Source organism: Ciconia boyciana, chromosome 3 (genome assembly GCF_034638445.1).
Source record: "Ciconia boyciana chromosome 3, ASM3463844v1, whole genome shotgun sequence".
NCBI lineage: Eukaryota > Metazoa > Chordata > Aves > Ciconiiformes > Ciconiidae > Ciconia > Ciconia boyciana.
In genome coordinates, this window is record NC_132936.1 from 40,450,033 (window position 1) to 40,476,818 (window position 26,786).

Below are 26,786 nucleotides of genomic sequence, written 5' to 3' on the forward strand. Positions count from 1 at the left end.
AATGAGTTCAGATTCCATCCCGCGGACTTTGGGTACCCAGGAAACCAGGGCATGACATCATCCAGCGGAAAGGAGACAGCAACTCGTACAGCCTCTGTAATGCTGTAAGAAACTGTAATTTCTCTACACAGTGGGGAAACTTCTGTTTTTAAGAAAGAAATTGACCAGTCAGTTGCTGCTTACAATGTGCAATTATCCACAGGTTGCAAGAAAGTATACGGAAGTTACAGCACTTCAAAAGCTGACTTTGAAAAATGTTCTTTCTCCAGATAATTGCATCATTTAGTAGTGGTAGAAGATGTGGACCCATACTGTGGATGCACAACTTAAAGGAGCAGGTGGGGCCACCAGTCAGTTGGATTTACCAAAGTGGCAATCACCCCACGCCGTACCCCTAAAGAGCTGTTTATTTAAGGCATTGGCTGGTTTTCTCCTCAGCATGCATATGCCAAACCGCAACTAAAAGCTTAGCATTTAACGACGGAAGGAAAGTCTTAAAAGCAGTTCGTGAATCTACACTAAAAACACTAGAGCTATAATTAAATCAACTCTTAAAGTAGTGTAACTCCTTTTAGGGATGAAATAACACTCTATTTTAAGCATCGTTGGAGAAAGAGGAGGAGAGAGGTTGAGTGCAACCCTTAAAAGAAACATTTTCGTGTGAAGGTTTGGAAACTCCTTTCAGCCTACTAAACATTCACCAAGGCTTCCTGTAAGCACTGGAGTTTGTCCTTTCGCTGCTAGCTGAATTTTTATCTCGCTTGACCTCCAGCCGCCGGCTGAAAGCCCGTCTCCAACCCGGCAGCAGCTGTGCTGTGCTGAAGGACATCGGTGGGGAGGTCGGGACAGCGGGGGCCGGGATGTACGCGGCCGCAGGACAATGCCGGGGGCTCAGAGGGCCCTGAGGGCCGGCGGGCAGCGGTGCCGGCCGCCCGGCGCACCGCGGCGCGGCGCGGCGAGGAAAGCGCCCGGCAGCCGCGGCCGGCCGCCCCAAGCCCAAGCCCTCGCCCTCGCCCTCGCCCTCGCCCCCGCACACGCCCGGCAGACGCCGAGCACCTGCGGCTTCCGCGCCCGGCGGGCAGCGAGTGCCGTTGCTGCGGGGCGGGTCACGGCCGCTCGCCCCGCGCAGCGGCAGCGCGGGCGCGCAGCCCAGCCCACAGGCTCCCCGGGGCGGCGCGCAGGCTGCGCGGGGTCCCCGGCGGCTCGCCCGCTCCCCGCCCCGCCGCGGCGCTCCCCGTCCCTCCTCCCCTCCCGCAGCTACCCCGTCTCCCGGCCGCCGGTCCCGAGCGGTCCCGCCGAGCGGCGCCGAGCCCCCGCGGCATGGCGGGGCGGGCGGGCGCGCTGTGGCTGTGCGCGGCGGCGGTGCTGTGCGCGGCGGCGGTGCTGTGCGCGGCGGCGGAGCTGCGGCTGACCCTGCTGCACACTAACGACGTGCACGGGCGGGTGCAGGCGCAGGGCGCGGGGACGCGGAGCTGCGCGGGCGCGGAGGGCTGCTTCGGCGGCGTGGCGCGGCGGGCGGCGCGGGTGGCGGCGGAGCGGGCCGCGCATCGCAACGTGCTGCTGCTGGACGCCGGGGACCAGTACCAGGGCACGGTGTGGTTCTCCCGCTTCAAGGGCCGGGAGGTGGTCCACTTCATGAACCTCCTGCGCTACGATGCCATGGTAAAGCGGGCCGGGGGGGCGGCGAGCGGCGTGGTGGGGGGCTTCCCACCCTTGGGTGCTGGGTCTCTTCCTCCCTTTCCTCCCCTGCTGCCGTTTTTTGCTTTGCCGCCTCCTTGAGTGCGTAGCATTGCGTCAAGAGAAGGCTGTAGGTCACGCTAAAATCGTGGTGAAAGGCGGCCAGGAGGTAGGCAAGGAGGAGAGAAGCGATGCGCTAGGTGACGGGCACCCGGCCGAATGAAGTCGTGAGCTGGCAGCCCCACGGGCAGCCAGAAGGCGGAAGCTGATGCCAAGGCTACACAGAGGAAAAGACAGTGCTGCAGTGGAAGAGCTCCCCTGGGGAGAGGCAGGGGCTTGGGGTGGGCGGGGGGCTGGACGGGCTCTGTTGGAGAGGGGTCGGCAGAGGCATGGAAGTGAGCCCCGCAAAAGCCGGGCGAGGAGCCTGGCCTGCGACACAGAGGTTAACCCTGGCCGAGGCTCGCAGCCTGCCCTGCCGGCTTCGGTCCTGCAGGAAGGGACAGATGGCACATGTTGGCAGTGCTGTTTCTAAGGGTGAGGATTTTTAGTTGTCATCAATCCCATCCTGGTCGTGTCCAGTCCCACCAGAGCTGTAGTCCTGATGGGGTGTGAGGGGCTGTGTGTGAGTGTAACAGGGACTGTAACAGTGCATCTGTGGGGGAGCTCTCTGAGATGGTGCCGGTCCTGCGCCTTTACTCTTTCTCTTTTGGTCATCCGAGTGCTGAGAGGAAGGTAGAAGGATTTGAGACTGAGATTGGGGGATGTCACTCCATGTCATTACATCTTTTGTCTCAGGGCAATAGCCTATTCATATATAAAGAATTATCGTGGCTTATTTTGCTTGCATACAACCCCAGAAAGGAGGAGAGAGATTAAAGTTATGTTTGAGAGTGACTGCTGTTTGAGAGTGACTGCGTATTGATTTCATCCCAATCGACAGCTTGAGGGGAAAATCTTCTGTGCATATCACATCCTCTGTCTTCATCTTTTTTGCTTTCTCTGAAAAGGACTGCACTTTCCTTTCCCAGGTAAAAATGGCTTCACCCGTTTCTTCTCTCTGCCTCAGAATAGCTACAGAAGGGAAAGGGATGCCCCAGTGCACTCTCCTAGGCTAAACACACTTCATACCAGATGGGTCTGTGAAGGATACTGCTCCCTGTTCACATGCCCTAATGAACGGTTTCCTAATTGTAAAAATAACATTAACAGGGTTTTTCCTCCTGGTGGTGATGGGGAGGAGTGTGTGCATCCAGGACTCATCCTCACTGAGAGCTGGGGAGCACTTTGGGGTTCTGCAGTGCAGAAATAGCTTGAGGTGATTTTTCCTACCTTTCTTCCCAGAGCTTGCTGCTGGCTGTCATTTCTCAGCCTTGCGTTTGCTGATTTGGCTGGTTCATGGGCGGGCGGGGTGCTTGTACAGTTCCTGGTCATACCACAAGAAGAAATTCTTTCAGGCAAAAACAGCAGCGTTGAACTAGTGCTCAGTTTTAGAAAGACATTATGTAAGACATCTGCTGACCGTGTAGGAGATCCCATGAGCTTTTTAATCAGAATAAAATTAAAAAATAATTCCACACCATACTGGATAACCAGAGGCTTGTACTAGATGCTAATGCCTTACGTGAAGTAGTCAACCACTTGCTCTCTGTGGAGGTGCTGCTATTATAATTTGAATATTGTCAGTGGATAGAAGGGGACAGGATAGACTGAGAAGCTACAGAGACTTCAGCACCTTTCTCTGCTACCAAAAAGCCTGATCCAGAAGAATCCTTTTCGATTCTTCTGTCTGTGGACCATGGGAACCATGCAGTGGGGATGGTGGCTGGGGGGGCACAAGGGAGCAAGGTAAGAGCCACACTGCAGAAGGGTGAGCTAGTGTTTCTTTAAGCGAAATTTGGGAAGTTATATCCCTAACAGAAAGGGTGGGGATTACTGAAATGGTTAGAGAAGTGAGATACGGGAGTAGGATTACAAACAGGATGAAGGAGGGAACATGAGTTACAGAAGTTGTTACAGGATAGGGGCAGGAGCCTGGCAGCATTAGAGGTTTGTTCCATGAATGGAACACATTTCCTAGTTTAGGTTTGCCTGTTATCACCTCAAGCCTATTCTCTCCTGTTTAGCTAGGTATTGCCTTCCAAATTTTCTTGACGCTAGCCTTGCTTTTTGGTGCAATTAACACCAAAATCCAAATTAAGTACCGCAAAGGCAGTAATTGGAGGGGTGATAGAAGTCTTCTAGTTTTACTTTTAAGTTGCATCCTTCTGTTAATTTGTATCCTGATTTTGAAATATTTTTATCCTGGTTTCTTGTGAAAAGGAGGATTATATGATCACATGCTGTGTGTCTGAATATTTCTGTTTATTCCCCCTTGTGACTTACACTTATGTTGGCCAATGGATTCAGATTTGGTGAAGGGATATTGCACAGGTACAGAGTCCTAGAAGCTCTGGGCGTAAGGGTGGTTAGGTAGAGTACAGGAACCCAAACCAGTTCACATCCTCCTGCCCAGAGGGCGAGCTACATCAAAAATAATACTGTATTATTAGCCACCAGTGATTTCTCATGAACAAGACACCATGGGAAAGGTTTTGATCAAAGCTTGTATCCTAGTGGACATGAAATAATGCAAGATACAAAGCCAAGAGAAACAAGGTTGTGTAAATGGTTGGCTGGGGTTTTTTTCACAACAAGCTAATGGCAGTTACATCCAGTTCAAATTCTTCTTTCATTTGCAACCTTTTTTGGGGGGGTTTAATTGCATATTTAGGAGGAACAGAAGGCATATAGCCAAACAGAAGCCAAAAGGAAATAGCTTGTTACCGTTCTGAGATGCTCTATCAGTCCATGGATGTCTTTTTAGAACATCAGTCAGCATCAAAATGAGTTTCTTTAGAGTGTTATTCTTTTTTTTATTATTATTTTTTACAGCAAATTAGATTGCAGTTAGAATACAGTTAGAAATGGAATCCAGTTGGAGTACATTGTGTCTTCCCAAGTCAGGATTTTCTTAAAGATAGTTCTCGGTTCTTTTGGAAAAGTGCTGCAGCATCATGCAAACAATTTGTCTCCTTCCCTGGGGTGTGAGTAGTGTTCTCACTAGTGTCAGCAGGTTGCCAATGCAAGTTACTGCCAATATCCTGATTTTTCCACAGGGCCATTGACTACCTGCCTGTGGGGATCGGAGGAGTCAGGAGTCTTTGTATCCCCCAAAAGAAAGACACTGCCAATCAGTTGATTGAAATACTGAGCTTCCATGCCTGTAGTGGCTTCAGGGTCCTGCTTGGGTTGGAACCTGATCAGGGTTAACATAATCTATTTGGGGAATAAAAGTTGTAACAAACACATAGGGGTTGTTTATCTAAGTAGAGCAGAGAGGTATGTAAGTCTTTTTAGATGATGAATGTAGCTTTTCCCACTTAATCTTCAGAATGAAGTTACAAGCACACTTTTGTCTGGAAGAGTTGGCCCATTGGCTTTAGCACCCTGTTCATGCTTTGCTCCAGTTGCCACCTGAAAACTTGTACCAAGTTACCATGTACCAAGTTACACTATTACCACGTTTCTATAGATATATCTTTTCCTTCACTAACACCTAAACATGCTACAAGGTTGTTGCGTGTATTGTGGTTCTGCAAAGTTGCCGTCTATGGAGGTTTTGCCAGCTATTGCCAAACTTGGAGGCACAGGCATGTGGCAACTTAGGCTCAGCATGAAAAAGGGGTGGGTAGGAGAAAGTTCCATGGTCCTTTAAGGTAAGTCCATTTTTGTCTGCTTAACCAACCCAGAACAACTAAACATTCTCATCTTGTTGGTATTACCTTGCTAATAAATAGACTGGACTGCTTGTTTTGTGTGATAGTCTTAGCACTTCACAGTGTTACGCACACACCTGCATGTGTGCGCACACACCTACTATGGATTGTCTATGGAGATTCTCCCTAGTTGATAAACATTAGAGCTTCCACTAGGTAATGATATTAATGATGGCTAGAAAATTATATTTTCTTGTTACATGTTAAAGCATGCAAGAACTCTTACTAAAGGTGAATTAAATATGTTTAAAAAACTGTAGTCCAAGCACATGATCTTAAAATGCATGTTTTATTTAAAGATAACAAATATTGTCATTGGCATTTAACATTTTCTTCAGTATTTTTTTAAACAATGTATTTTCCATACACAAAATACATGTTTTCCTTTGTGGTTATTGTTAATCCTCTTTCTTGCAGTTACAGGATGAAAAACCAGTGGGTTTTAATCTGGTATATGATTACAAACGCTTATTTAGATAGGTTTTAGATTTTGACTTTCACATCTGTATTGATATAAGAGAGTCTGAAAAGCAAAAACCTAAACCTAAAAAAAGAACCATTTCTATGTTTGAGAGAAACAGGAACGTGCTGTTTTAGACAAGATAGCGTTTTCTTCCATAGAACATAGACTTTGTTTTCTCAAACATACCTTGTATATCATTTATGAGAGTATTTAGACTGAATATTGGAGGTAGGGTCTTACATTTTCTTCTTGCTTTTCACAGGCTTTGGGGAACCATGAGTTTGATGAAGGTGTGAGCGGATTATTGGATCCTCTTCTTAAAAATGCTAATTTTACAATCCTGAGTGCAAACATTAAGGGGAAAACCCCATTAGCGAAAGAAATGATGAAATATGTTAATCCTTTTAAAATAGTACATTTTGACTCTGAATCAGTAGGAATTGTTGGCTACACTACAAAGGAAACTTCTTTTCTTTCACAGCCAGGTATGTTTGCTTTAGTATATAGGTTTATATCCTTTGTTACTATTTTATTACTTGTCCACTTGTTTGAATCCAAAGATGAATGTTTTCAACTGAAAAGTGAGAAGTTTGTTGTTTTATCAGTATTTATTTGTATTATTCAACTTTGCCTGATTTTTAAACTGGAGAAGGCTTGTTAACATCAAAAGCCATTTTCATACAGACCTGAATTATTTAGCATCACTGAATTATCTAAGAATATAGGAAGGTCAGTGAGATTGCAAAAGAGCTGGGGGGGCCCTTGGGGTTTTTTTTGTTGTTTGGGTTTTTAAATTTATATTCTTTTATATTTTATCGTTATTTATCCATTTAAACAAATGTTCAAACATGAATACAGCTTGTCTCTAGAATGAAATGTGTTCAAACCAAGACATTTCTGTATGTGTTGAAATTTTGCTCTTGGATGCCTCCATGCTCAAGCCCTAGTAAAAGCATGGAGAGCTTCATATGTGTTTTTAAAGCAGAAGTTGCCCAAGATGTTTTTAGCCTCTCAAATATTTCCAGAAATTAGACTACAGAAGGAACACTCATTCAGCTTTTACCACAATTGCTTCATTCATGAATAAAATTAGAATTGATGAGGAAAAAGACTTCTCAATTTCTGTCTATTTTTTCCAACATTTAAGGGGTTTTGGTTTGTTGAGGGTTTTTTTTTAGTAAAATAAAATCATCTACTGGAATGAGAAACACATTTAAATCAGCTGTAGGAGATCTGAGCCACTGCCTGCTCAAAGCTCAGCCCCCTTCTGACAAAATCGGACTTTCTTCCCTGGTTTTTGCAGTAGGGATGCCCTAAGCACCAGTTTAAAACATTTTCCACATCGAAAAAGGACTTCATATTATTACTTCTCTTTCCATTGCTTAGTAATAAAGAAGTAATGTATAGCTTTCTTGAGAAAAGGAATATTCAATACTTTGAGGAAGTATTAGAATATAAAACTGTTCCTTCTATGCTTTTTAATTCCTATGCTGTACGTTTAAAATATCAGGAAGTGGATGTCTGAGGCCAGAATAGACTTCTATATCTCACTGCTATTTTACAGTGATGTTTTCGAAGTCCTTTCTTTTCTTCCCCCAACGAAAAAGAAAATTGATCTGCATTTTGTGTAGGCAATAGAATTACACCTGTGCTTGAGGGCATGAGGGTAGATACCATCTGACATCATCCTAAGTTTGAAAAATGGACAGACAGCCAATATTGTTCTTCATTAAGGATTAATAAAATAGATCTCAGCTCTTCTTCCAAACAACTGTGTTGGTATGGTGAGGTCATAAAATTGACTTTCTTGCAAAACTAAAGGAAAATGCAGATAGTGTTGGAATGATTCTCTGAAGCATTTAAATACATTTCCAATAACATCTAGACATCATGTTGAATGCCTCAGCATGCTGAGACTTTATAACAGAGACCACAACTAGAAAAAACAGCGTTAAAAGGGAAGGCTTGTTAACTCCATAGATGGAGCTGAAGCAGCCCTAAGCTAAATATATCCCACAGTGTAATTGAGCAACAAGCAGGGCAAATTCTAACAGCAGCATTTATAGTGATCAGAGTTTTTATAATTTTCCGATTTGCCTTCTCAGTGTGTGGAGGAACATTTGGAAGCTTTGAAAATGTGAATTCAGGATATGTTAGTATAACTCAGTGACTATATATCACCTGTGACCTAGCAATCCTTCAGACTGATAAAATCATGGCAGAGGTGGGTCGGTGGCAAAATAATTATCAACCTAATTCCTTAATTCAATGAATAAGATCCGTTGTGACTTTTAAATTCAGCACTTTGCTTATCTCTACACACTTCTTCCAGATCATTCAGTTTTCTCAGACTCTGCAGCAATTGCTTTGGCATGCTGTACGTTCTTAGGGCATTCTCAAGGCAAATAGGAAGCTTGAAAATGCTGAAACATGTGAATTCCTATGTGACTACTTTCTGTGGAAATCTTTTGTGAGTGTGATTTCTTCTATTGTTAAATCTCAATAACTTCCACATAATTATGAAATTACAACTTGTACTTTTCATAGTCTGCTTAAAACAGCTATCAACATCCTTGAACAGAGTATAAAGTCCTTAAATCTCAGTGTTTCCATTGTGAAGAAACAATTAATCTCTGCTGAAGGTACTGTTAACATTACTGTTTGGAAACCACAGGGATGGGGAACTCTTAGCACAATTTACAGATTACAGACAATTGGCAGTTTTTCTAAAGTTCTCCTCTGTTTTGCTGTATACAGCTATCTCAGCTGAATGCCCAGACAGTTTTCCATGTCCTGCAAGAGTTGTTCATAACTTGCCACATAGACAGACTTGTCTGTGTATTTGTTTTGCACTGATAATCCCAAGACCATCTTTCTAGTATTTGATGGTACCAGCTCACTTGCTTTAGTTCTGCAATGATGTTGTAAACCCCACAAAATTTTTAATGTCTTTATCTGACCTGAGAGGTACTACATAGACATTCGGTGCTGTGAAATAATATATCTCATTTTGTCCACTGTCTTTTCATACAAGGTGGAAACCAAAAGCTGCTTACTCTGTAACCCTAGAGGCAGCGAAGTATTTGCTAAAACTATCAACTTGGCAGAGTTTTCTAAAATGGAATTTTAAATTCAATTTATTCCACTTTATTCTGGCTAGCTTGCATAATATTTTTAACATGCAGTCAGTTCTTTTTCCTTGTTCATTTATAGCACAGTTTGGATGTTTTATCTGAAACTCTACCCCATCTAAGAAGAGGCTGTCACACCAGTTTAATGCCTTGAAAGAGAAGTGAAATACTGACACGAGCAATAACCGCTTAAGCGCTTAAATAAGCGCTTTATTTCAATTCAGATTATTTTGAAAAATGCACAGTTGAGTGCTAAGCAGTATATTGCTTTTTGCCTGGTTTCTTAGAGAAATGAGCACTGTGCAATTACTCTTACAGTCCACTGCTGTATAACTTTTGAACCTGATGGCCCATTTCAGCTCTATTAGATCAAGCGCTGAGATGACTAGGATATGAAGCTGTGTGAGATGCCACGGCTAGGTCGTGGAGAGGGGGTGCAAGAAGACCCTGCAGCCCCAAAGCAGGAATCCCTTTCTGAGGGCGAGGTGGGCAGGAGGCAGTTGCTGGGTGGGTGGGTTGGCAGTGCCACTGCCCACCCCAGTGCCGGTGGCTGCCTGTGCCCCGCCATAACAGTCCTGGGAGAGAGGTGGACTTACTAGCATGAGACAGGCCTTTTTCCCCTCATTATGAAAGTAGAGTTGTTTGTTTTATTATGGGTTGAAGATTAATAATAATAATATGTCTTAATTGTATGGTGCGTTGTAGGCTGCAGTGGCATAGAGGGGTAACAGAGCTGGTGCGGATGGGGAGAGCTTGGTTATCATGGGCCACCTGGCTGCATGCCATAGGGGAAGTTAGCCTGCAGGCAACTGCATGCTAGCACACCTAGTCAGCGGCTCGCTTTTGCTTCTTCGTTTAGAGAGCTCAGCTGGTCCCCACACCATGGTGTGCATGGCCATTGTAGCTGGTCCATGGGTGGCGAGATGAGCACGTGAAGGGCCTACGCTCAAGGAGCAGTTCTCAGGCTTCCCATTTTGCCAGTAGCTCTGCATTAGGCCCAGCTTCTGTCAAGCACAAGGATGTACAAAGAGGGGCTGAAGCCAGTGGCTTCCTTCAGCCTGGAGAAGGAAGGCTAAGGGGGAACTAAGGGCATTCTTCCACTGTCTTTAAGGGGTTTTATAGAGGAGACAGAGACAGACTCTTCCCAGAGGGGCACAGAGAAAGGACAAGAAACAATGGGCTCAAGTAGTACCACAGGAAATTATGGTGGGACATAAGGAAAAAATTTGTCATGGTAAGAGCGGTTAAGCCATGAAACAGGTTGCCCAGAGAGGTGGTGGAATTTCAGCTTGTTTGGAGAAGACCCTGAGCATCCTCATCTGGCTTTGAGTTCCTGCTTTGAGTGGCTTGTGGACTAGATGGCCCCCGGAGGTCCCTTCCAACCTCAATTAACTTATGATTCTTTGATTCTAAGAAGAGGTCCACAGGAAGAAAATGTGGGGATGTGCTGCACAATTCACTCTGCAATGTGCAGTACAGAGATTCCCCCTGGCAGTAACAGAACTATTCAATGGGTGTGGTGGTGAGCCAATTTATGTAACCCTCTTTTATCTCTTCCATTGTAGCAGCTTCCTCTTCATTTCCTGAGACATTTTGCACTGGATTGTGAATTCGTTTCACTCCTCCCTTTGTTATGAAATAATGTACATCTTTTGACTTTAAAGGCATATTTCAAAATGGCTTGATCAAAAAACTCTGCAGGAAGGAGAGTAATTAGGTAGAGGGGGAATTGGTAGAAATGTTACTCGGTTGTCTTCACTGGAAAGTTTAGGATTACAGTTTGTTGACTCTGTTCTTAAACTCTATTCTTAAAACTTTGCCAGATAAATTAGCCTCTTACATAGGAAGTCCTTTTGTGCAACCCAAAACACTGTGCCCAGGATAAAAGCACATGTTTATCTAGTGCTCTTGTGACCGTTTGTCATGTTAGAATAATTTCAGCAGGCACAGAAACCTTGCAGAAAGATAGTGAGTTTCCCAGTGTTGTGGTCTGGAAAAGGTTTCTGCTTTCCAAACTTTCTCTTTCTGTTCTTTATGTTCTCATTTCAGGATGGTAGCTCAGTTGTGTGCTGTGCTGTATTGGTGTTACTGAGAGTGGTTCACATTAGGTGAGATAATTTGTGTAAAAAGGCAATTCAGAGTTTAGTGCAGGACTTTGAAGAAGCTTCTGTTTAAAGCCTCGGGGGGAGGGGGCGGCGAGAGCAAGATGAATGTGGAGTAAAAAGAGACAGATTTAGCTTGGGAGAAGATAGACGATCTCAAAGAAATATAATTTGGGAAGAAAAAAGGCTTTATAGTACAAGTGTTTATACTCAAACACTTACTGACTCAAACACTTATTTAGTTTCCTTTCTCTAGTTAAATAATAAAAACCATTCAATTTTTGATCCCACAATTGGTGTCACTGGAATTTTTTTATGGAGTTGCAACTTGTTTAATCTAGGCAAGTACATACAGCTCAGTGCAGGAATGTTGTATTAGTCTAAGCACACAGGTGCTCCTGAGAGACTGGAGAACATCAGATCAGATCAGGAGCTTGAACCAACTAAGGGCATGTGAAAGCTGCTGACATTCAAAGTTCCATTAATTATACAAAACAGTATCTGATATCACTACTATTTTTTTTAAACTAGTAATTAAGGTACTTTGTAAATACATTCATGTTTGTTCTTTTTTTTTTAAGGGGATGATATAATCTTTGAAGATGAAATTGAAGCATTGCAAGTACAAGTGAATGAACTTACTGCTATGGGAGTGAACAAAATAATTGCACTAGGACATTCTGGTTTTACTGTGGACAAAAATATTGCCCAAAAAGTGAAAGGAGTGGATGTTGTAATTGGAGGACATACAAACACATTTCTCTATACAGGTATTTTACTTCTTACTAAAATGTTGCTTCTAAAGCAAAGCTGCAACTTTTTCTTTTTAAACTCGGAGAACTTTCGCAAATATAGTTTACTGCTGGCTGTACTGGGCCAGATTCATATCTGGTAGCTATCCATAATTTCCGTGGAAGAAACTAACTTAAAACAGTCTGTGAGCAAGAAGTGCCCTAACTTGCTGAAAGGTTCCTTAATGCTGTGGATGTTCAAGGTGACCTATGCAAAGCGGGACAGAGAAACAAAGGTAGTAATACCGGTAAATTACAGCCAAACATATTGTACCTCTTTCAAGCTCACACATATAAAGGAGTAAATAAGAAGTTTACATTTAAATTTGTATGTGACTTAACCAAAAGAATCAATCATATAAGACTTCAAAAGTGATACCGATGTTGATTTTCCATAGAATCTGATTCTGTATTCATAGGTCTCCATTAGCCCTGCCATTAAAAAACTTTTCCCAAGTTTCCTCTGCCTTTTTCAGTCCCTCTTTTAATCTCTGACTTTATTCTTCTTTCCCCTAGAGGTAGACATCATTCCAGAGATAAACATTGTTGATCTGATTTCTTCCACAGCAATGCTACTTTAGGCAAAACGTGCCATCAGCAGCTTCTCCAGTGCTGCTGCCTTCCCTGTGCCAGTGTGTAAGGACACAAGTAAAAGAAAGGCTGGTTTTTTTTAAACCATCAAAGATAGCTCATTAAATTTAGCAGAAACTTCATTAATTGGTTGAGACTATAACACAAACTTTCTGTAGTTTTCAGCGAAATTTCCCTTGTGCCCTAGTCACAGGGATAGCGCCATGTACCCTAGGAACTTAACCACTTAAAGGTTTTGCACTGTCCATTTCACCGTCTCCTCTCCCTACTCATCTCCTCTCACTTTCTCATGCCTTTTTTGTCTCATGCGGGCTCTCACCTTTTACTATCCCACTTGTTAAAGAGAAAAAATTGCATGCTACAGTTATACATTAAGCAGTTCGGAATATCTCTTGAATTTGGTCTCAGGGAATAACTTTGTTCACTAAGCTGGAGCCACAAAGCATTTACACACCTACCTACAAGTCAGGGGCCGCAAACGCTTAGCATAGGGGTGCAGCAGAGAAGTGGCCAAACTGGAACAGAGGACAGGACCGTCCATACCAATGTCTTGTCTCCAAGAATGACCGAGGGAGGATGGTGAGGGAAGAGTGGACAAGCCTGTGGAGACGCTGTACTCAAATCTGCCTCCGTCTCCCACCAGCTCGCAGCTCAGGGACTTCCCCAGCCAGAAGTGGTGTCTTGGTATTTACTAGCTCCTGCTGGAACTTGTCTTCCCTGAACTTGCCCCATCTCCTCTTGACTGCCTTCAGCCTTCACAACAGCCGGTGGCAGGGCGTTCCACCACTGACCTGCACATCCTGCAGAGACCATGGTCTTTTGTCTGTGTGCAGCCTGCTGCCCACTGGTGGCATTTTTCAGCAGTTTTACTGAATTATTTTTGAGATGGGAGAACCAAGGATGCGCACAGTATTCAATGTGTGCATTCATCATGGATTTACACAGTGGAATCCAGATTCTTTTGCACAGGCTTGTTGGTCAATGCCTGTAGAGTTTGTGCCTCGAAGGGGTAGCCATAGTAGTCAAAATGCCTTACTGGGTGTGGTCCGAAGAGGTGCCGCTGTTCACAATTTGGAGTCGTGATCTGAAGTGCTCCAGGAGCTGAGATATCTGAGTTCATATCCTGTCTAGATCTGTAGGATTTCACATGCACATCTCTTGTCATCCTAGAGAGTACCCCGCTGTCAGACTAGACTAGGTCAAGCTGTTCCATCTCTCCCCATTTGAAGCTGTTCAAGATTCACAAGGCCAGAGAGAGCACGCAGGATGGGACTCTGCAGCCTTCAGGTTAAAGACCTCAGCTGGAACTGGGTTCTGATCCCTTTTCCGAGGGCTGTACTGTTTTGATAAAACAAGTCTGTCTTAGTTTTTTATTAACACTGGAGAGGTCAGAAAAATAAAAAATAAGAAGAAATTTCTGGGGAAGATACACCAAAAAAAATGTATCCACTTATTTAGTCAAAATATGCTTTTTGACAGAATGTGGTCTGGGTCTATAATTTTTATTCCAAGTGCTGAGAAGCACTTGCTAATCTGTCCAGGAGCACTATGAGTGCATTTGTGAACCATTCCCTTCTGAGTCAAAGCCATCAGCCAACATTCACAATGAAACAGCCACATCTGTGGAGGTGATTTGACTGCAGAGTAAAACATCCAATTTTAAGTGTCTGCGTGTGTGTGTCTATGTGTACATTAAGCCTATAAGCTCTCATTTAAATCAAGAGATGCAATCAATAACTGGCAGCAGAATTTCGTATTATGTAAACAACTGTAAACAGAAGGAAACCGGTTGTTCTGTGAGCAGTGGAAGTGAAGAGCCTGCTTTCCTCCGGATCCATTTCCTCTGCACCCTCTCCCCCATGCCCGTGCCCCGCCGGCACCCCAGCTCTTGCCGACACATGGATGGGAAATGCCGCTGGCTTTGGGACAGGAGCGAGCAGCAGGCTTTGAGGGGGCTCTGCAGTGGGGCCTGCCGCACGGCACGTGATGCCTCTCAGAGCTGCCTGACCTTGGTCTTTGCTGATGATGGGGTAGAAATACTGAGGGGAATAACAGGGGGGAGTGATACTACTCAGATAATATTGTTAAGAAGACAGGGAGAAGTCTGGTACCCTTGAGACAAGAGCTGTGCTGTGTAGTTTTCTTTGCCTCTTTCCTCCCGTGTGGTTTCTAAATCCTGTGGTAGCCTGTGTCGACTGAGCTGAGATCTCTTTTCTCTGTAAATGCCTCGCTTTAATCTATCTGTTTCCAAGTCCTACATCTAATCACCCTTCAAACTTTGCAGGTTGATGAGAGTTTTAAATCCATGACCACATAACTCTAATGCTAATGACGTTTGCTTTTGCAGAGGGTTTGCAGCCTGTCTGAAATTTTGGAGGCTAAGTTTGGTATAGTAAAAAAAAATCAGTTGGGTGTATGCACAAATTCACAGAACTGCTTGTAGGTATTCTGACTGCATATTATCAATAAAAATAGTTTAGACTTTTTCATATCAAGAAGTCCTATGTATGTTTTACTAACATTCTCATTTTCTATCTATCTGATGCAGAGTAATGTAGTGTGAAGGCTTAACAATAAACTTTTCAGCCAGAGGCTGGTATGTGTGCATTACTGAGAGGTTTAGATTGAAATAATTGGAATGAAAAGTTCCTTTGTTGCTATTGTGACATGATGTCATGGAGGAGTGTGCTGTCACAACTTAAAAAACACTGTGGCAGTTATTAGAGCTCATGTCCAGAAAACAACATTGTCTCTTATGACATAACAGAACTGAACAATCAAATGTGTGCCTGTTGTCCAATACATTCATTGTTATTTCTGCTTAATATCCTATTTGGTTTTTTTAAGGCTGAGAAACATTTGAAATGTCATTCTAAAAATTCCTTGAAGGTCACATGAGCTGAAGACCCGCTTTACATGCTTGTTTCGTGCAGGCACCCCACCCTCTACTGAACAGCCAGCTGGCCCGTATCCATTCATGGTTGACTCAGATGATGGGAGGAAGGTGCCAGTTGTACAAGCTTATGCTTACGGAAAATATCTTGGTTACTTAAATGTTACATTTGACAAGAAAGGAAATGTAGTAGAAGCAGTTGGAAACCCCATTCTGCTGGACAGCAGCGTTCCTGAAGGTATGTGGACTAGACATTTGAATTTACCTGCAGCACTCTACTACAATTCAAGTGTTATTATGTTAAATACACAGTACAACGTCACAGAAGAATTCAGCTTTCTTCCTGAGCTTGCAGTTCTCTTTGGTGTAGGGTTCAGGCTGTGTTACAGTCATACCCATTTGCTTCTATTTCTCTTTCTGAACAGTGGCCTTTGAATATGCACAAATTCAGTGTATGTTTTTGTCTGTTTAAAATCACTGAAAGTCCTTTTGTAGGAACGCAGGGGATACATTACCGTACCATTTCACAGAGCCCATTTTAGCTAGCCCTGAAATTATGATTTAAAAGATTATAAGGACTAATTTACACTGTTTTGCCAGGGGCTGGGTTCTTCAGAGCAATTTAGGGCAATATAGGAAAGTGGAAATGTTCCAGAAAAAGATTGGAGTACTCTGGCAATGTGCAAATACAATACACAAACCCCATGGCTTCTTGTTTTCAGTGCTGAGTGTGTTCAATGTTTCAGCACTGAAACATTTAAAGAACTGGGAGGAGGAGAGTCTCTCTGTTGCTTTCTGTTCGTAACTTTGTCCAAGCTCTGTTACCTGCCTTTTGTCAGCTCTGTAATTACCCGGGGCCGGTTGTCTAGTCTTTGTTTCTTGTCCAGCGTTTGCTGTATGAAGTTCTGAGCTTTTATCAGATAGGTAGATAGCTTTTATCAGATATGTAGCTTTTATCAAAATAGGTGGAACCTATTTTCTAGGTTCTACCAGAGTATTTCTAAAATAAATCCTTTAAAAATTATGTGTTCATAGATACTCTTATTTACTATGTTATTCTCAGTGATCTATTAATGAAATGAGATTATGTAAATAGACTTTACATTCTCTCTCTGATGTCAGTAACAGTAAAAATTCAGATACATAGGTGTTCTCATTTTATAAATGTTGCTGTTGCTGACAGTTACGTGGCAAATTGCTTAAAACTAATAGCTGATATAAAACAATTGTGACATTGTCTGTATATACAAGTATCTTTGTATCTGTTTTTTTTCTGAAAGAATTAGATTTGCACCTGGCAGACAGCTGTGCATAGAGAATTAATTTCTATAAAGGGTTTATTCCTTGACATTGATATTTGAGCTAGTATTCCTTTTAGCACTACATTAAAGGGGAAGAAGCTATAATTAGGAAAAAAAAAAGATATGATGTCAAATAAAGACCAAGCTCATTTGTATATTAAAAATTTTTGTATAGAAGTTCTCATCTGTCAAGGTAGGTGCTAGAAACCCCATCGGTCAGAGGTTAGAACAGGACTGGGCAAAAATATTTTTAAGTGTTATAGAGGAGATAACCAGCTTGTTCACTTGATTGTCCCATCCTGCCTGCTCCCTTTTACAGGCTTTGTTTGAAGTGAGTGTATATGTCATGTTGCTTGAAGAGCCTTTAGGGAAAGTGTAACACTTTAGAATCATGAAGAGCAGGGTTTTTTCCTAAGCTTTGTATTCACTGAAGTGTCATTAATATGAGATACGTGCGATACTTATTTTACACTTTTATACTACTTTATAGATGAGCACATTAAAGAAGAAGTGCAAAAATGGAGGAAAAACCTGGGGAATTATTCTGAAGAGATTGGAAAAACTAGTGTTTACCTGAACGGTACAAGCCAAGCATGCCGTTTCCAAGAATGTAACATGGGAAATTTTCTTTGTGATGCTGTGGTAAGACACTGCCACCACAGGTGGCAATCACATTTAAGTGTTACTCCAGAGCTATCAGATGAAATGCTCCCAGGCTCCAAACAATCAGCGCACAGGCTCTGTGCTGCTTTCCAACACCGTAACATCTAGTGCATCCCTAGAAAGATCTGGCAGAAGCAAGGCTATAATGAATCTTGCTGTATAGAGTAAGGAGCAGTTTATTCTTTGCATATATCCTTATGTCTCTGAAGCTATCTCTGAAGTTGCAGTTTTAAGAGACACAGCCATCTGATCTAAGAGCCTATTCCTCAAGCAAGGAGGAGACTTCAGCTCCCCTGCCCCTCTCCCGCCCTGCTACTGGTCCCTTGCTTACAGCACTTACCTTCTGCCCCGTCATTACTCACTGGGCTCTGCTGTCACCCTTTTTTAATGCACTAGCCCGGAAAAAAAAAAAATTATGGGTAGTTTTCTGCTGAATTACTGATATTAATTGTCCCCCTGAAGAGTCCAAAAGGTGCCAGCTGAAGCAAAGGAGGAGTAAAGGCCATACACACAGCCAGGCGCAGAAGAGGTAAAAGCGCCCAGCACCCTACCCAGAAGGAGCCACCGGCCCCTGGTGCCTCCTGACAGGTATCGCTGGGCTTTAACAGTCACGTAACACCAGGAGGTCTCTTTACAAGAAGTCACTTACAGTTTTCAGACTAGCTGGTTTTGATTGTTTTACTCTCCCACAGCAGCACCATTTTCTTTGGGTGCTCCAGGGAAAAAAGTTCACTAACGTGACTTTCCAGAACATAAGCATTGCCATAAATGTCCTGCAGCATTGCCACAAAGTCAGGAGCCGATTAATAATCAGGAGTTTTCATTTCGGTATGTCCCCAAAGCTATTTATCCAGTCCATGTGATTGCTTTTATTGTAATACTTAATTCTTAGTTTGTGGCCTAATTTCCAAATTAGATTAAGATTTGGCAATTCTGCATACAGTTCTACTAAAATTGCAGCACCTTGCTTTTTCTTCCTGCTAGACTTTTTTATATTTTTGTTTGAAAAATGTGATCAAATGCTTTGGCACTTTCCAAGCTTAAAGAAAGTAACTCTGTAATCTTTCAGAAGTCTGTAGATTTTCTTGCTCTACATTTTGTCTTGGGAGGTCAAATTCTACTTTAGTTAAATCCATGTCTCTAGACAACCATCTGCAGTCATCAGTAGATACATGGATTACCTTTCATGTTCTTTGCCTTACCAGTTCTACACTTGCTTTCTTGTCTGCTGCCATGCATTCAGGGGTATGAAGGTAAAAAACCAGACCTGCCTGTTCCATGGACTTTAATATTTAGAATTGTCCTGGGAAATGTAGAGATTGAGAAATGTGGAAGATGGATTGATTTGTACTGCGTCAAAACAGAGGTCTATTTAGTTCAGTGATGCTTCTCCAACAGTAGCCAACATCTCAGAATAAAAGGTTGACAGACCCAGATGGCATTTTACAAAGGACTTTAAAGGAACACACATGTGAAATGGCTGTGAAATTGCTAACATCAGTGTGTGAGCTCTTGTTTTAAACTGCTTCTATGCTCAGGACTGGAGAACAGCAAGTGTAGTACCACAATTTAAAAATACTTCTATGGGGAACTGAGGAATTACAGGTTTGTAATCCTGATATCTGTTCCAGGCAAATTAGTAAATTGGGGAGTATAGTTCAGACTGAAATCAGCAAACAGAAAAAAATCCATTCATTGATTAAGTATGAGTTATGAACTTGAGAGTATCTCATGGATCTGGCTATAGGGAATAACTTTGATCACTAAGCTGGGGCCACAAAGCATTTACACACCTACCTACAAGTCAGAGGCTGCAAACACTTAGCATAGGGGTGCAACAGAGAAGTGACCAAACTGGAGCAGAGGACAGGACCATCCATCCCAACATCTTGTCTCCAAGAGTGACCGAGGGTGGATGGTGAGGGAAGAGCGTACACCTGGACAAGCCTGTAGAGACTGTACTCAAATCTGCCCCCATCTCCCACCAGCTCAGGGACTTCCCAAGCCAGAAGTGGTGTCTTGGTATTTACTAGCTCCCACTGGAACTTGTCTTCCCTGAACTTATCCCATCTCCTCTTGACTGCTTTCAGCCTTCACAACAGCCGGTGGCAGGGCGTTCCACCGCTGACCATGCTGTTGTGTTGTTCCATCCTGCAGAGACCTTGGTGCAGCGTGCTGCCCACTGGCTGGATGCCTGCTGGAGGCCAAGGAGTAGTCCTTGCACCAGAACACTTGGTCCCTGTCCACCCTCTTCACACCACTCATGATTTTATAGGCTTCTCAAATATTTTCCTTCTGCTATCTCTTTATCAGGTCAGACACTGTGAGCCTACGTCATCATTTTACGTTCAGAAGCTTTTCTGTGTCTTTGACCATCCTTGTCACCCCTCTCTGAATCTTTCTTAGTTTTTTATCATTCTTGAAATGAGAAAACACACCGATTCCTACCCAGCCTCCACTTTCCCTCCCTTGATTTTATAGACTTCTGTCATGTTCTTCCTGTATTTCTCTCTTTGTGAGAATGAAGAGTCATAACCATAGTCATTCCTGTACGGAAATCAGTCCATCCCTTCCATTACCCTTGTGTTCATTTCTCAACCTTTCCCTGTTCTACTCAGTTATTTCTGAAGGCTTATCATCCTTCATCCTTAACACTGTAGGCTTATCATCCTTATGCAACTGAGTAAATCCCCAGCCTCCATTTTCTTTACTGCTTAGGGTGTCTCAAGCAAGTATTATCTTGTCCTTGCAACTTGCTTTTATCAGAGTTTTGCTGCTGTTGGAGACATGATGCTGTACAGAGTAGACTTTTGGGTCTCATCTGATATGCCTCTTTCCTGTTCCTCCACTCTTCTACATCTTTCTAGTTTGCCAAGACCGTTCCAAATATTAAAAATCAATCTCAGAGAAGCTGAAAAAGCTTAATTCCCTAAAACATACAACAAGAGCTAGATTAATTTATACATTCCTCTACATGTTTTTAATGTACAGCTATATTTAAGGTCCTCTTCCCAATTCTCCAAATATGCTCAAATCATTTGTCTTTATCACAGTGGTTGGAATCAAAAAATCATCCTTCCTTTGTTCAGCTGGCCTGTCCTGGTCATGTCATATACAGACAGACTATGGGAGAGTCCAAGAGTTCATTACAGAAAAAGGCAAATATTTTTGTTGTTAAAAGTTTTAAAAAAGCAAAATACTTACTGTAATGTTTTTTGCCTTGCTCTGTAATAATTCAGCATTTTGCAGTGGGGCTGAAGGTAATTTCAAAGAAGATAGAAAACCTTTCTGTCTCTTTTCAGTCTCAGACTGTGTTGGGTGTAAATTTCCAGAGCCTAGACTAAGTGAAGATTAAAAATCAGTTTAAACATTTTCCTTTGGTAGCTTTATGAGAATGTCAGACATCCGGATAGAAAGTCATGGAACCATGTTTCAATGTGCATCCTGAATGGAGGTGGGATACGGTCACCCATTGATGAACAGAGCACTAATGGTATGTAAAATTACAAGCTGAATGACAACTTTATCAAGAAGGAAGAATCAAGTTATTATGCGAGCCTGAACTCAGTGTTAGGTATGGGCTTGTTTTGATGGGATTTGCACAGTGTTTGGAAGCGATTTCAAACTTTCTCAAAGGGTTATCCATCATGAGAGCACAACTGCACTCAGGCTGACATTAACAGAAGTTACTAGCATTGTTTGTACACAGTGCTTTTTATAATTTCCCTCTCTCCTTGCTGGCTTGGCGCAAAGAAAGACAGTGGATATTCTTCACCTCCTATTGTAGAGGGTCATACAGTATGGTCACTGGGAGCCTTCTGTAGTCTGCTGTCAAATAAGTGAATTCTAGGGTTTTCTGAATGGTAAGGTTTTACAGTTTTTATTTTCCTGATCTCACATAAATGAAAACTGAAAACAAACACCGTTTTTCAGTTTTGGTAAATCTTTCTGTAGGACTACGTGAGTAAATCTTAAGCAATTGGAAAAATTTGCCTGACTTTGTAGGAATATCTGGTTTTCTTCACCTTAGGTTGGTGGTTTGTAATCTCTTTTAGTAGAGTTATTTGAATAGCAATACATGCAGTTACATCAAACTCAGATTTATCGGTCTTGATACATGCTGGATGATAAAGATGCAGGTTCTTTGGTTTGGATGTGATCCTCACCTCTACTGGCCCTCATTTTCTCAAACTGTATTTGCCACACTCCTTGTCAAAAATGTACTGTTAAAGAATCCTAAAATAATATTGTAGCCTTAAAAAAAAAAGGTAAACAAAGTCTCATTCCCCCAGGTAGCATTACTGTGGAAGATTTGCTGTCTGTTTTGCCATTTGGAGGTCGTTTTGATTTGGTAAGGGTGAAAGGCTCCACTCTGAAAGAAGCTTTTGAGCACAGTGTGCACAGATATGGAAGAGGAAGCGGAGAGCTGCTGCAGGTTGGAGGTATGTTTTCTTCGTTCCTTCCTTTTCTCAGTTTTCCAAGCCAGCCATCCCTTCTGTTGGCCTTGTTTGTATTACACCTGGAAGCCGCTTTAAGAATGGAAATCAAGTTGGCCGTACATCCTAGCTCTGTGCCTCACACGTGCCAGCTGACACTATTTATCCTGCGTATGTTTAATTGAGCCACTGCAGCACATAGGCCATCGCTGTCCCCTTCAGCAGACAGGATTCCCAGTTGGTTCAGTAACCCGTAATGGCAGCAGTTTAACACTTCAATTAACTACAGGAAGATATAATTGAGTATAGCTGTAACACAGTAATTGCTCAGACAAACTCCTGTTTTCAGTTCCTCACTGGAAGCCTATCTGAAACCCCAGACTGGATGGCTCTGCCAGTTATTGCCAAAGTTCAGTTTATCAAAATAATTTTGTGCGATTGTCTAGTGATTGCTGGCAGTTTAGAGTTAGTCCAAGTGGGTTATGGAATTGCTCCAGTGAATTTCTAAATATTTTAGGGATGAACAGTTAATATTAAAAACATACGCATTTCTTGAATTGCAGCTCTCCCTATATTTACCCAGATGTGTACTAGGCTACATTCATGTTTATTCCTGGTGTCTCTGTGATGCAGTGCAGATTTTATTGTTTATTTAGCAGAAAAGCTAAACTTTGAGGGCAGGGGCTGAGGGATTTCCCCCTGTCCATGCCTCTCCCCCCACGTAGCCTGGTGATGGGGGCGCTTCCCCACCATGGAATCTGGAATCCCAACATGCCAAGGACACAACCCACGTCTCGCACACAAGGCAAGTGCTTTCACAAGTTACCACGTTCCTGGCTACCACTAAGGTAGTGCCTGCCTGCCGCAGCAGCCCCTCTGCTTGCTGCCTTCTCACAGAAAAATAAGATAACCAGCAGCTCTAGAAAGGGTTCAGGCCAGAAGATCCGGAGCAGGAAGGGTGCCAGGGTTGGAAGAGCCTCTGTGCTTTGGACTAGCTTTAAGTAGCTTCCTGATCAGCAAATTCTTGGCAGTGCTGTTCTGGGGGCCTAACTCTCCCCAGGCTTTGACTGAGGAAGGCTCACAACTAGAAACGTTTCTTCTCCTACAGTGAGTTGAAACCACAACGTTCAGCCTTGGCCTGGCTTTCTTTTTTCAGGACAGTACTTATTATCCATAATAGCTGCTAAGTTAGGGTGGCTGGCTGGCTTTAAAAGAGGTCATGTCAGCCAACAAGACGCTGGAATGAGAAAGCATATGAGTACAGAAATAAGGGAAGGTATTTTTATCTTGCAGTATCCTAATCCCAAGACTAGTAACTTCCTTCTGTGGAGTAGTGACAAGAAGAGAACAGATGATCAGATAAGTAACTGAGGTGGGACAGTACTTCAGCAATTCTCTAATCTCATGAATTTTCTTGGATAAAAGTTCATTATTCTGCAAAGAAAATAGGACGTTAGCTGGTATCACTCAGAACAATATAATGTCTCAGCCACAGAAGTTAACGTAAAGAATCCGTTGAAAATGGTGGAGGATGCTGCTTCTAGCCCTGTATGTTCAATAGGCACTGCATAAAGTGGCATTCAAATGTATATTTTCATAGGCATCCATGTGGTCTATGATCTCTCCAGAGCCCCAGGAAACAGAGTCGTTAGCTTAGAAGTGCTTTGCACAACTTGTCGAGTCCCAGCCTACGTCCCACTCCAGATGGATGAAATATACAATGTGACTCTTCCATCCTATATGTTATTTGGAGGAGATGGCTATCATATGCTGAAGGAGAAAAATCTGGGATACAGTAAAGGTAAGTATGGGCACCAACAGGGTAGCAGACAAACAATTCCTAAAAGTTAAAAGATCTTATTATAGTACAAGTCTCAGATTTTCTGCTTTTATTGGATAGATTAAATTTGCTTCTAATCTGACAGCTCTGGATTGCTCATTTCAGTTGTAGCCAGCAATTATATTCTTTTTCAGTTAAATCACAAAAGTTTCAAAGAGAAACTGAGCCTTATCAATTCAGCACTGTTTAGAGAGCAGTTCTGAGATCATGATAAACCAGAAAAAAAGCAAAAAACACACCACAGAAAGTACATACTACATGTACTGCCTTGCACTTTTACTCACTTTACTCAAAAGGTGCTATTTTCTTTAGACCTCAAATTTTCACTGTATGAAGTATTTGCAAAGACAGAATCATTACCTCTACTACTAAAGGACGTGCAGCTCAGGTGAGCAACACAGAGGCGAGGGGAAAGATGCTGGCTTGCTCTGCGGGAATTAGCCTGCCCCTCTGAAAGCAGCGGGACTCTTATGAGTTCTGCAGGCAGCAGCACGCAGGGTGCCGACAGACGTCACGCTAGAGAGCTAGAAAGGAAGTGTTTTACAATGCTGTCTTAAGATCTGCTAAAGTTGCATGCAAACTGTTAGAAATTCAGCATTCATACAACTGACATGTACATCTTTTAGGACAAAGGGAAACTTGAAAAAAATTTTGAGATTAAAATTCATTTATTTCTGAAAACAAAAAGGATGTCGCGCTATATTTAAAGAAAAATATATTCCAGGAGCACATCTACATCTTGCAGAACTTTAATTTCATATGTTCTGCTTCTGGATGGTAAGAGCATGCTTTTACCAAAAAAATTTTCCTTTTGAACCTTCGTTACAGACTATTGTTTTGGTTCTACAGGGTGTTTCAATTTATAATTGATTCTCACAGGTAGGCTTGGTGTTTTAAATCAAATTCAGCCTACGGCTTGTAAATTTGGTGGGGCTGTAGTTTTCAGTAAGTATCTCTGTATGCAGAAAAAATTCATATAGAGAGAAGTCATTAGGAATAACAGAAGGGAACAACTTTAAAGGTTCCGGTAAAGTCTTCCAGTATAGCAGAGGGGCAAAACTATAATTACTTTTTTAAGATGGAGGCATTGCACTTTAGGATTGCAAGAGCTTGGATCAGAAGGGGCTCGTGACATGGTTGGTAGCAGTGACTGAAGAGGGTCTTCCACTGTAGAAAATCTACATCATACTTTGTGTGCATGCAGCAGCACACAGACTAGAAATTCTTCCTCAAAAAAAAGTGAAGTTAAATTTGAAAAGGTATAAGCGATAGCTTGCTAGATCTATAGCACTCTACCCCAGACAGGTGGGAGACTCTCAATCTATCTAAATCTGACTGGAAGTTACCATTGTAACAGATGCAAAACAAACAAACAAAAAGCCAGAAAATGCAAAAAGAATTCTTTTTTTGGTAAAATATGAGTTGCTACCAAAAATTCTGGCTACAAACCACCACAGATGTTTTATCTGTGCACAAGAAACAACTCTCCACACCCCTATGCTGGTCTTGATGTGTACCGATTCAGAATGGCAAACGGTAGAAAACGGTTTGCTTTTAAGACTTGAGCTAAAACTGCAGTTTTAGACAGGTTCTTAAATTTTGGTTCAGAGCTTGGCTGCTGCAGAGAACACTGAACCTTTGGTTTGTTTGCTTAGGTGAACTTGATATTGAGGTTGTTTCCCGTTACCTCCGGAGAATGAAGAGAGTTTATCCAGCAGTTGAAGGGCGAATAAAGTTTTCTTCTGGAAGTCTTATTGAAGGAAGTCTTACCCTGATTTCTGTATTGTGCACTGTAACATTCTTGCATACTTGATTTTTGCTCACGATGTTTTCGTTTGGAGGAAGACAAGAGGAGAGATGATGTTGATGAAGGGAAAAGAGAACTGTTCTCTTTTCTTACACCTTAAAATGAATGACTATTCAGGTTTCTGCATGTCCTCAGTAAACAGCACAAGCAATTGTCTTTAATCTGGTAGGGTCATTGAAGCACACTGTGCAGAATGAGTGGGCGGAATTCACGACTTCTCTTAGTTTGAATCAGCAGGTACCCGCAATTCAGTCTGAAGTTTCAAAAAGCAAAGTTCCAGTGAATACTAATGCTCCATCATGATACAACCACTCACCAAAATGGGCTATTTTTTTTTTCCAAATTCTTTTAGCTGCTTTAGATAGTGCGTTGATTAAGAATCTGATTCCAGTAATGTAAACAAGCTTCTAGAAGTAGATTTATTAAAGGTATATATACCTTCCTTTGATCTATAGTCAGGATTAAAACTTTCAATCTAATAATTCTACTTTGCTTCCAGTCATATTTATCATACCTACACCAATGCCTGAAAGAGCTGGATTAAACTCAATTTCATTGAAAGCGTGAGGTCCATTTACATGAAATTAAAAATAGTTTTTCCATTTTACTTTTGAAGATGCAGCATCTCACTTATGTTTTCCATTAATAAAGGATGCAATGAAAGCTTGAGTTGATTTTGATTAATTTTAACAAATTGAGTATATATACACTTCACTATTTAATATGACCAGTTTGGGGACGGTATCTAGAGTGAGAACACAATCTATGATTATGTTTCATATCAACATGCTCAATTTTACACCTTCTTCCAAAGACCAAAGCACAGGACTCCTGACCATTACTCTGTATCAGCAACGTTCAGAGAGAATGTTGGATACATGCACTGACTCCTAGAGCACTTGTGTCAACCTTCGGAAGTTGCCTAGTAATGGGGCTTTTTACAGCATAACCTGGCTTTATCATAATTGTGATCATAACTCAAAAGCCCATCTCCTCTAAGGGAAGGCTGTGTTTAAAAAATATACAGTTGTAAGAGATAGGTTAATGAGTATAAAATCAGAAATTAGCTTAAATGCTAGGTCTGCATTTCTGACACTTCATCAAAAAGTGATTGCTTATAAATGAGTGCAAATGATTATTATTTTTCCAAGATTGTTCACATTTGGAATTTTGACATTGACATGTTTCCATGTTGTTTATTGCTGTATTAAACTGATTCTCAGTGTTTTGAATAAACCCGCTTTGTTTTTCTGGAAAGCGCACTATGCTCTTTTTC

The 26,786-nt window shown here is 42.2% G+C and overlaps 1 protein-coding gene across 1 annotated transcript; it reads left to right on the forward strand.

The window, feature by feature from the left end:
• The first annotated feature begins 1,320 nt into the window (after positions 1 to 1,320).
• Positions 1,321 to 26,664, forward strand: NT5E (5'-nucleotidase ecto). Its single transcript, XM_072855413.1, has 9 exons — positions 1,321 to 1,662; positions 6,218 to 6,440; positions 11,770 to 11,958; positions 15,504 to 15,701; positions 17,255 to 17,406; positions 20,812 to 20,920; positions 21,720 to 21,869; positions 23,464 to 23,664; positions 25,359 to 26,664. The coding sequence occupies exons 1-9, from the start codon at positions 1,321 to 1,323 to the stop codon at positions 25,514 to 25,516; spliced, it is 1,722 nt and encodes a 573-aa protein (XP_072711514.1). The 3' UTR covers positions 25,517 to 26,664.
• Positions 26,665 to 26,786: the final 122 nt, after the last annotated feature.

Excerpts from the sequence above, each read along its gene's own strand:
- NT5E (XM_072855413.1), top strand. The coding sequence starts at position 1,321 with ATGGCGGGGCGGGCGGGCGCGCTGTGGCTGTGCGCGGCGGCGGTGCTG. Across the intron at positions 11,959-15,503 it reads AAACACATTTCTCTATACAG|GCACCCCACCCTCTACTGAA; the intron begins GTATTTTACTTC and ends TGTTTCGTGCAG. Across the intron at positions 23,665-25,358 it reads AAATCTGGGATACAGTAAAG|GTGAACTTGATATTGAGGTT; the intron begins GTAAGTATGGGC and ends TTGTTTGCTTAG.